This window comes from Sceloporus undulatus, chromosome 3 (assembly GCF_019175285.1).
Source record: "Sceloporus undulatus isolate JIND9_A2432 ecotype Alabama chromosome 3, SceUnd_v1.1, whole genome shotgun sequence".
Lineage (NCBI taxonomy): Eukaryota > Metazoa > Chordata > Lepidosauria > Squamata > Phrynosomatidae > Sceloporus > Sceloporus undulatus.
Window position 1 is genome coordinate 27732509 of NC_056524.1, and position 11743 is coordinate 27744251.

The following is an 11743-nucleotide window of genomic DNA, read 5'->3' on the forward strand; positions in this document are numbered from 1 at the left end:
ACATTGGAAGCACAATAGGTTGTTTAAAAACAGTTTAAAACAGTCATATTTTATTCTGGCTCCTGTTCCAAAGGCAGTTAGTTGAACTCAAATCCCACAAAAGTCAATGGGACAAGTTAAGTTGCAACTAGTAGATCCAAATGTTTCCAGGTGAGTTGAACACAATTAAATTTATTGGATTCAGGCCTTATTGGTTTATTTTTGCTAGATCATAATGCTGCAGATCAACTAAAAGCTATTTTCCATTTATGGCAATGACCAGAAATATGCTGTGAGATATGCTACTTTTTAATTCCCCTTATACTCCTTCAGTGTGATAAAAGAAATACCTGCATATGATGCCACATTAATTTGGAATCTATAGGTTAAAAAAAAAAAGGTTTTGGGCGTGCAGTGTTGTATTTCAATACAATCTTATACATGTCTATTTGGAAATAATCCCCACTGAGAAAAATGGAGCTTACTCTTAACCAAACATGGTTAGGATTGCATGGTTACGATTTGTGTGAAGCTTTTGCCAAATGTGTTTTACATCACTGGCCAATATTAACTCCTTTTAAACTCTATTTTAACTAGAGACACAACCTTTACTCTTTCCTTTTGAATCAATGCAGTTTAAAAATCCACACTTCTGATTGTGTCCTCAGTACTCTACACAGCTAGTTCAAAACTAGTCATTTAATATGCATAGTCCTAGATCAACCTATAGTTTTGCTCACAATTATAATAAAAGGTCAAATACGTTTCATTAAAAACTACGTAACATTATATGTTGAGACACTTGCTTTAGTCCTTTGCCTTTGCCTTTGGAGTTTTGGCACTAATATAACCAAACTTCTTTTTTAAAAGAAACCCCACGGATTTAACATATGTATTCTTGGTTCGGAAACTGTATAGAAGCATTTCAAAGTTCATGCTTCTTCACAGATCCAGATTCAAAGGGTGGCAAGGAAGAGGAAAACAAGAAAAAATGCTAAGGAAAAAAATGTGAATATTCAGATCTAAAGCAGGGGTTATTCCAGTGTTGTCCAGTCCAGACCCATTATAACTGGAAAATTCTCACAAGCTGGCTTTGTTTTTCAGATGCTTATTTGACCCAAGAAAGTGACAGATGATGTCCTGTTATCGTCACGCTATGGCAGTGATTCGTGGCAGGTAGGAAAGGTTAACAGGAAGGACAATGCCTCTGCTTACTAAGCACATTTTTATCCCCCCTCCTTCCTCCTATTTAAGAACTAAATGTGAACCCAAGGTAGTAAATGTAACAGTGGTGAGGGTAAAAGAGAGATGACAGATGATAAAGACTAACATTTCTTTGGAGGGGTATGACCCTACAAACAGCATGTTCTCACTTGCTGCTGGTACCTGGCGAAGTCTCTTCCTCCCTCACATGATCTGGCTGCAATTGGTCCCTTGGCCAGTGGGCTGCACTTCAGCGACTCCTGACCTACTAGAGAACATTGATAAGTAATCCCTCCCATCACCACCACCATCACCACTACAAGCCACTGAGTGCAAGAACTACAAGCTTCAAAGTCTGGAATTGTGGCCTCCCCTATTCCCCCCGTGTCTTGGGGCTGAGCCTAGTCTAACCCTCCGTCCCCATCCCCATCCCCATCCCACCCTAGTGTGGCTCCCCTTTACATTTTGCTGCCTCCATCACCTCTCCCTCCAAGTGCAAGGGATCAAGTCAGATGGTCAAGTCGTCTGACCTGGCTCTACTGCTGCTCGACTTACTAGCCCTGCTCAAGCGACGGCTGTCCATGAGCAGAGGGGGGTCATGCATCTCCACCAGGGTGCATGTCGCTGACATTGACCGCTCTTCATCGTCACCTTCTCCCTCCCACTTGCTGCCACTTCCCCCACTCAGGCTGGTGCTCATGCTGCTGCTGTTGGCAGCAGCTATAGGTGACAAGGAAGGTGGAGGTGGAAGGTGTTCACAGGGCTCCTCTTGCTCCGGATGCGATTGCTGAAGGCTGCTGGGGGTGGAAGAGGCAGCTGAGCTGGAAGCCGTCATTTTCCTCTGCTGCTCGACTGCCATATTGGCCCAATTCTGCTCATGAGCCAGAGTGTGGCTGTTGAAGTAGGAGTTGATAATGGGTGAAGGGGAAGGGATGGAAGATGTCGTTGCTATAGGTGTAGAGATGGCTGTGTGCATAGTGGCCTTGTGCATCTCTTCACCTGCTGGAGGCTCACCTGGATATGCAGCCAGAGAGGTTGGAAGAGAAGGTGGCTGAGGTCTAGAGGTAGCCTCAGCATAATGTGGCAACTCAGCTTGAGGAAAAGCCAGTGGGGTGATGGTACGGGTTTCAGGCATAATGGCTGAGGCGGCAGGAGGCTCGGCAGTTGGAGGTAAATCAGACAAGGGGAGAGCTTTAGAGTCCTCCACTGCTGAAATGGATGCAACTGTGGTCAAAGCAGGTGCTGCCCGACTGTGTCTTCGGGTCATGCCCTGCTTGAACTTCTTCCATCCCAAGTGGTACATCTCGAACATGTTAAGGAGCAGAGAGAGACAGGCCACAGCCAACATGAAGATGATGAAGATAGTCTTCTCCGTAGGTCGGGAAATAAAGCAATCCACAATGTTTGGGCAGGGCCAGCGGCCACAACGATAAAGTGGCTTCAGCTGAAAACCATACAGGAAATACTGGCCCATAATAAAGGCGACTTCAAAGAGAGTTTTGAAAATAATGTTAAAGATGTACGTGCGTAGCAGCGCACCTGCCATACGAATCCTGCCATGCTCATCACGGAGTGGTAATTTTTCATCTTTCTGTGGAGACAGCTCCTTGTTGCCGCTACTTTCACCACTTTCCCCTTCTCCTTTCAATCCTTTTAAATGGCTGGTATCCTTGCTGTTTCCTCTTTGCCTCATTTCTTCTTCCTTCTCTTTCTTCTTTTCCTCCATGCGCACAATGTGGAGCACATGGCCCAGGTAGATGAGGGTTGGTGTGGAGACAAAAATGATCTGCAGCACCCAGAAACGGATATGAGAGATTGGGAAGGCTTCATCATAGCACACATTTTCACAACCAGGTTGTTGTGTGTTGCATGTAAAGTCTGACTGCTCATCTCCCCAGACCTCCTCAGCAGCAGCCCCCAGCACCAAGATCCTGAAGATAAATAGTACGGTCAGCCAAACTTTGCCAATAACTGTGGAGTGCTCTTGCGCATTCTCTAATAGTCTCCCCAGAAAGTTCCAGTCACCCATTGTTTCAGGTCTCTAACCTATAATAAGAACATTAAAGCAGCATTATTATAAAAATTCAGAGAAAACAGGTAAATAATTACCCCCTCCTTTCAAAAAGACATCTGTATTCAAGCCAACATTTTCTCAATGAATTGCTTCCATGTGCCAACTCAGATATCTGGTTTCTAATGCAATAGAAAGATAAATTCTAGGATTAGGATGACAAATGAATAAATATAGTTTTCTGCAATTTTTTGTGCAATTTTTTAGCCTCACCCACCCATCCACCTGTAATTTACAGGATACAGTCCAAAAAATGTTGTACCATGTCACAGTTGTGTATCTCAAGAGATTTCCTTTGGTTAGTTATATTGACCTTTTTGACTTAAAACTCTTCACAGTATTCCACCTTTGAACTTACTGTAATTGTTAGCTCTTTAAATCACACGGCTAAGCATTAGCACACTTGAGCTAACTGGAGGCATATTTAGTGTGCAACATGTGTGACACGCAGGACCAGACCTGCAACAAAATGTTGGAGTTGCTCTAAATGGCCGATTCTGAGAATCAGCCATTTAGATTCTTGATTCCTTTTAGATTCTCAACTCCTTTCACCCTCACAAAGCCCATCAACATTTGGTGGATGCTCAGAGGGGGTTGCCATTGCCATGCTCTGAGCTGAGAGAGTGTGACTTGCCCTGGGTCAGCCAGTGGGTTTCCATGGCCCAGACGGGATTCAAATCCTGGTCTCCAGAGGCATAGTCTAGCACTCAAACCAACTAGAACCATACACAAATTTACAACTAGAACCATACATACATTTTAACTCACATAAATAGATCTGGTGATGCAAATAGCCAAGGAAGTCTATTCAACATCAGCCTTAATTCAGGAAAGTAGAGGAAAGAGGGAAAGTGCTTGCTCTGGAAGGAAATTGGCGCTCTCTCTCAGCCTCAGAGGATGGCCCTGGTAAACCCTCTCTGAAGAAACAGCCCAAGAAAACTCCAGCATAGGGTCGCCCTAAGTTGGAAACAACTTGAAGGCACACAACAACCTCAACGACAAAGAGCTAGGATTTGGGAGGAAAAAACTGGATTTTTAAGGATTTTCATTTTATTCATTTGATTATTTCATTTTTATGCCGCCTTTCCCCTGCAAAAGGGACCCTAGGCAGCTCACAAAATAAAAAACAATTAATAAACAGTTCAAATAACCTAGGTCCAAAACACACTGCAGAAGTAATCCAGATGACTTTAACTGCCCTGGCTCAATGCTAGGTAATTCTGGGAGCTGTAGTTCTGTGAGGCATTGAGCCTTCTCTGTCAGAGAGCTCTGGTGCCACCACAATAAACTACAGTTCCCAGGATTCCCTAGACAGGGCAGTTGAAACGGTGTCAAACTGGATTTTATTCTGCAGTGTGTTTTGGACCTTTACCATTTTGGCTTCCAGGGAGATTTCAGAATTGATCTGTTCAAGGATCCATTTGCTTCTCCTTTTTTGGCTGCCCAGGGTATCCTCAACACTCTTCTCCATCTGGGGCCACAACAGGCTACAATTCCTAGAATTCCATAGCACTGAGCCCAGGCAGTTAAAGCGGTGTCAAACTGCATTCTTTCTGCAGTGTGGATGCAGCCCTAAATGTCTGGGGATGTGTGGAGTCTGTAGAATGTGTACATACACTTGAATGCTCCATGAAATGTTCTGCTGACAACTGTAACAAATAAAGCCATGCTTTATTTCACACACTGGCTGGTAAACAGCCCATAACCTGGTAAATCAAATGCATTTCACAATAATAAAGTCATATTAAAATAAGCATGGGCTGCATGTTCTCAAGAAAGAGAGAAACCACAGTTAAAAGATCAGAAGTCTGTGGCAGACTTGGATTAAAAGTAAAAAAATCATTATTTTACTTTTATTTTGGGGGTGTTGGACTACAACTCTGGAGGCCAGGATTTGATCCCCAGCTCAGCCATGGCAACTCACTGGGTCACCTTGGGAAAGTCACACTCTCTCAGCCTCAGGAGAAGGCAATGGCAAACCCCCTCTGAACTAATCTTGCCAAAGGAAACCCCAGGATAGGGTTGCCTTAGGGATGCCATAAGTCAGAAATAACTTGAAGGCACACAACAACAGGACACAACACACACGATGATGATGATGATGATGATGATGATGACGATGACGACGATGACGACGATTTATTTATTTCCTGCTTCTCCTAAAGGCTCCAGGCAGAAAAACCCTAGAAAATTCTTCTGCAGGGCACATTTTGTCCCATACTTTAAAATAAATAAATAAGTAAATAAATAAAAAAGCCAAACACAGAAAATACTACACTTCTACTACTACTATTACTACTACGTCGTCTTCTTCTTTTTATTACTTCTTCATCATCATCATCATCATCTTCTTCTTGTATTTATGTATAAATAAATAAATAAAAACCAAACACAGAAAACATTACTACTACTGCTGCTATTACGTCTTCATCATCATCTTTTTTCTCTTCTTCTTGTATTTATGTATAAATATATAAATATATAAATAAGCCAAATGCAGAAAATACTACTACTACTACTATTATTACCTCCTCTTCCTCTTCCTCATTTATTTATTTATTTATAAATAAGCCAAAGACAGAAAATACTACTACTACTACTACTTCATCTTCTTGTATTTAGTTATTTGTATCCAGCTTTTCCCCAAAAACTTGAAATCTGAGCAGCTTATAATTTAAAAGAACAATACAACTTAAAACATACAGAAGTGATGCATTAAAACAGAATTACATTATTGCAATATTAAAACAGACCACTTGTTAAAAGAACACTTTAAACTTTTCAGTCATCCTTTAGGTTGTTGCAACAGACCATCTTGCTAGGATTTTTTTAAACTGTCAAAACCGAGTAAAATGGAAAGATCCAGGGAAAGCAAGCAAATGATCCAAAGATCCAAGCCATCAGAAGAAGTGGGTTCAGGTTCAGGAAAGCTCATGCTACCATGAAAGTTCTGCCTTTCAGTTAAGTCTCAAAAGAGCTACAAGATCCCTTTGCAAACTGATTTTCCAAACTAGCATGGGTAGGTCTTTGAGACTTAAACATCAATGATCAAAAGAGCCCGTGTGGTGTAGTGGTTTGAACTTTGGAGACCAAGGGTTCGAATCCTGACTCAGCCATGGAAACTCACCTTGGCCAAGTCACACTCTCTCAGCCTCAGAGGATGGCAAATCTTGCCAAGAAAACCCCACAACAACAAAATCCCAAGGATTGCATTGGAAGTCCCAGAGCAGTGCATACACAGAACTCTTCAGCTGACACAGAAAATTCATATAGTATTGATTCGTGGGCCCTGATTTCTAGACACACTTGAAGAAGAAAATGAATCGGATGGTCTCTCCCAGCAAAAGTGGTTTTTATGATCATGTACATACCAGTTCAGCCATGTAAACTCTCTAGCCAAGTCACACTCTCTCAGCCTTAGAGGATGGCCATGGGAAACCCCCTCTGGAGAAACTTGCCAAGAAAACACCAAGTTGGAAAAGACTTGAAGACACACAACAACAACAACAACAACAACAACAACAAAATCTCATGGAAATCCCAAAGCAGCTCGCACAGAAAATTCATATAGTATCAATTAGTGGGACTTGTTTTCTAGAGACACATTGAAGAAGAAAATCCCATTAAACACCTTGAATCCCATTGTGGGATTCAACTGAACTGAAGTGAAATTAAATGAGATGGGGAAAAAATGAATTTGATGACCCCTCCCGGCAAAAGTGATTTTACATTAATATTGTTTTATAATTTTATAGTTGTTTATATCTCAGTTGCTATTACAATATACTATTTTACCTCCATAATTTGTTTTATAATTACTGTATAGTTTATATATATTTTTGTATCCTTAGATTGTACACCTTTGGCAAGATGTAATGTTTGGAACTGTTTCTATTTCTGGCAAGGGCCATGTAAAATTATGGCCCTGTACAAAATATTACTACTACTGCTACTAGTCATAATAATAATTTTTATGATCGTGTATTTTTATGATCTTTTTTATGATCAAATCCCGACTCCGCCATAGAAACCCAGTAGGTGACCCTGGGCAAGTCACACTCTCTCAGCCTCAGAGGATGGCCATGGCAGAAACCCCTCTGAAGAAATTTGCTAAAAAAAGGCCTATGATAGCTTCACCGTCTAAAAGTAGTTGGAAACAACTTGAAGCCTTACAACAACAATAACAATGATGGAGAAGCCCAAGCCTCAGTCAAGCAGCTAGTCCTCAAGTCTTCCTTCCTTCAAGGCGGCTCACACATTAAAATAAATAATAATAATAATAATAATAATTTAAAAACACTTTATAATAAAAGTATTTTTTGGTAAAAAAACACAATTAAAAACATCAGGTAGAAACAATACAAAATGACATGCATTAAAAAACAAATTAGACTGAAGTCTTGAAAAGCTCATGCTGCCAACTTCTTTCTTTCAATGAGCCTCCAAGGTGCTGCAAGATCTCTCCATATAATGATGTTACAGAATAAGGTGGCTATATCTTTTGAGTTAAAAGGCAAAAAAAAATTAGTCCCCGATACCCCCCCCCTCTCCTCAGGCTGACCAGATGCCCTCCTTTTCCAGGACATGTCCTCCATTTCATTTCTATCTTTGCAGGAGGAATTCCAGAATGTCCTCCATTTGGAGTATGAATAAAGAAGCATGAATTTACACATATACTTCTGGTTTCAGCTTTTCTTTGGCCATTTTTCTTGAAGGTGCTACACTTTGTGGTGCCTTGTCCTCCTTTGTGGTTAGGAAATCTCATCACCTCACATGAAACTCATCTTGGGCCAAGTCACACTCTCTCAGCCTCCTCAGGGCTAAACCTCCTTTGAACCAAGCTTGCCAAGAAAACACCAGGACAGGGTCACTCTAAGTCAGAAATGACTTGAAAGCACACGACACACATACACAAAATGCATGTATTTCTACAACCCTGACCCAGTGGGGTGACCCTGGGCAAAGTCACACTCTCTCAGCCTCCTCAGGGTAAAGGCAAAGGCAAAATCTCCTCTGAACCAATCTTGCCAAGAAGATAGGGTCCCCATAAGTCAGAAACGACTTTATGGCACATGACAACAAATATATAGTTTGGTGTGTACGTGTGTGTGTGTGTGTGTATAAAACTTCCTCTGAACCAATCTTGCCAAGAAAACAAATATATAGTTGGGTGTGTGTGTGAGAGAGAGAGTGGGGGCTTGTCTCTCTCTCTGTGTGTGTGTGTGTGTGTGTGTGTGTGTGTGTTTATCTATATATATCTATATCTATCTATATCTATATCTATATATATATAACCTCCTCTGAACCAATCTTGCCAAGAAAACCCCAGGATAAGGTTGCCATAAGTCAGAAACAACTTTAAGGCACACAACAACTTATAGTTTGGTGTGTGTGTGTTTCATACATACATGTACATACATATACACACATATATACATGTATAATGCATATGTATATGTATAGATATAATGTATAGATATAGATATATAGACATGTATATAGATATTGATATATATAATGTATATGTATAGATATAGATATAGATATCTATATATAAACGACTTGAGGGCACACAAAACACACCACACAAACTGCATTATCTCTACAGTGGGGATAGACACCCCTAACCCAATAAGGTGACCCTAGGCAAAGTCACACTCTCCTCAGAGCAAAACCTCAGAAACGACTTGAAAGCACACACTGCATATATATTTCTACAACCCTGACCTAGTGATGGTGCCCCTGGGCGAAGCCACACTCTCTCAGCCTCCTCAGGGGAAAGGCAAGGGCAAAACCTTCTCTGAATCACGCTTGCCAAAGACAGCCCTAGGATAGGTTCACCTTATGAGCCACCATAACACAAACACACACACACACACACACAAACACACTGCATATACTCTCACAACCCTGACTCAGTGGGCAAGTCACACTCTCTCAGCCTCAGGAGCAGAAAAGCAAAACAGCAAGGGCAAAACCTCCTCTGAACCAAACTGGCCAAGAAAACCCCAGGAGAGGCTCACCGCCTTAGGGTCCCAATAAGTCAGGAAGGACTTGGAGGAAAACAACAACAACAACAACCACAAAGTCTGAAGAAGTGCTCAACAGCTATTCCTTGAAATGGGAATGACTGCCTATTGCTGGTTGCTGCTGCTATGTGCCTTCAGGTCAGGTGCCAAGTCTCTTCAGAGGGGCTTTGCCCTGGCTTCCCTCTGAGGCTGAGAGAGTGTGACTTGCCCAAGCTCACCCACTGGGTTCCAAATAATTCATTCCTGAGCCGCCTTGGGGTCCCTTTCTGGGAGCAAGGCGGCATGTCATAGAAAATTAAAACAAAATAAATAGGTGTGAAGGACATTTTGAGTGTGTAGACACAGGTCAGAAACAAAGCCACACCAAGGAGGAGAAAAACAACAACAACAACTACAAACAACCCCCCTCCCAGGTTAGCCACCTTTCTCCCCACCCATCCCGCGACAGAACCGGGTTCGACTCGCGCTTACCCCAAGGCTCACCACCAAACTCCTTCGCTGCACATGGGAGTTAAAAAGGGCAAAGGGAGAGAGGAGGAGGAAGAGGAAGGCAAAAGTTGCCCCCTTCCCCACCAAGTCAATAAGATGATGATGATGATGATGATGATGATGATGATGATGATGATGATGATAGAAAATAATAAAGAAAACTATAACTCTTTCCCAAGCCTGACCCTAGTTGGGAAGGTTAATGGGAGGCTGAGAGAGAGAGAGGAAGAGAGAAAATGGAGAGGGTCTCCCCCTTCAGCCATGTCAGGTCAGATGAGGATGGATGGCTGGACCCAAAAGAGCAGGGCCACGCCTCACAGGCCTCTCCTCCTCCTCCTCTTGCTGCTGCTGCTGCCAAAAGGGAGAGCATCACAGAATCCTAGAGTTGGGAGAGACAGCCCCCAAGGGCCATCCAGTCCAACCCCATTCTGCCATGCAGGAATATATAATCAAAGCACCAGCTGGCCATCCAGCCTCTGCTTAAAGACCTCCAAAGATGGAGAGTCTACCACCCTCTGAGGGAGTGTGTCCCACTGTCTAACAACTCTTACTGCCAATGGCTGAGTAAAATTAGCTCCCTGTTATAAAATCAAGGCTTGCTGTTGGGATTTTTTTTTGGGGGGGGGGGAGGTGGAATGTTTTCAAGATGTGAATGACTGAATCCATGGATTCAGAATCCATGGATATGGAGGGCTGACTGTAATTCATAGAATCATAGAATCCTAGAGTTGAAAGAGACCCTCAGGACCCTCCAGTCCAATCCACTGCCATGCAGGAACTCCTCTTCAAAGCACCCTCCCCCCCCAGACAAATGGCCTCTGTTTAAAGACCACCAAAGAAGGAGTGTGCTCCACTGTCGAATAGTTCTTATTGTCTAGTTCCTCCTAATGTTGAGGTGGAATCTTATTGCTCCAGGTCCTAGTTTCTGGAGCAGCAGAAAAGTTAGCTCCCTCCTCAATATGACATCCCTTCAAGTATTTAAACAGGGCTATCATATCACCTCTTAACCTTCTCTTCTCCAGGTTAAACATACCCCCTAAGTCTCTCCTCATAAGATATGGTTTCTAGACCCTTTGACTTTTTGTTCGCCATCCTCTGGACACGCTCCAGCGTCTTCAACATCCCTTTTGAATCGTGGTGCCCAGAACTGGACACAGTATTCCAGGTGAGGCCATCCAGCCTCTGTTTAAAGACCTCCAAAGAAGGAGACTCCACCATTCTGTGAAGGAGCTGTAGCTCCAAATAGTGCAACCTCCTGACATAGTGGACATTATTGTCCATGGGGAAGAACTCATGTTGCCTTTGAAAGAAACCAAAAGGGCTTCCATAAAAGGGAAAGGAAAGGTATTTTCTCCACCCCATACAACTATGTCCTGTCCCACGGATGTGAACAGAATGTAGCAGTGTATAAAAGAAAACAACAGGAATGTGTAAACGTGGAAAAGGAATGATTTGATCTGGCCAGGAAGAAAAGCATAGAATCAGAGTTGGAAAAGACCCTAAGGGCCATCCAGTCAACCCCCTGCCATGCAGGAACTCTCAATCAAAGCATCCCTTGACAGATGGCCAGCCAGCCTCTGCTTAAAAACCTCCAAAGAAGGAGTGTCCCACTGTCAAACAGATATAGAGGGTTGACTGTAATTCATAGAACCATAGAGTTGGAAGAGACCACAAGGGCCATCCAGTCCAATCCCCTGCCATGCAGGAACCCACAATCAAAGCACCCCAGCCATCCAGCCTCTGCTTAAAGACCTCCAAAGAAGGAGGGAGTGCATTCCACTGTCAAACAGTTCTTACTGTCAGGACGTTCTTCCTAATATTTAGGTGGAATCTCTTTTCCTGTAGCTTGCATCCATTGTTCTGGTTCCTATTCTCTGGAGCAGCAGAAAACAAGCTTGCTCCATTCTCCACATGACATCTCCTGAAATACTTATGGCTATATGGCCATCTGTCGGGAATGCTGTATGATTCT

At 42.7% G+C, this 11743-nt stretch overlaps 1 protein-coding gene across 1 annotated transcript; it reads right to left on the bottom strand.

The window, feature by feature from the left end:
- Window positions 1-1690: 1690 nt before the first annotated feature.
- On the bottom strand, window positions 1691-3211 carry GJA3 (gap junction protein alpha 3). The gene has a single exon (XM_042458908.1). It carries the CDS (start codon window positions 3209-3211, stop codon window positions 1691-1693), a length of 1521 nt encoding a protein of 506 aa, XP_042314842.1.
- Between the last annotated feature and the right edge of the window lie 8532 nt (window positions 3212-11743).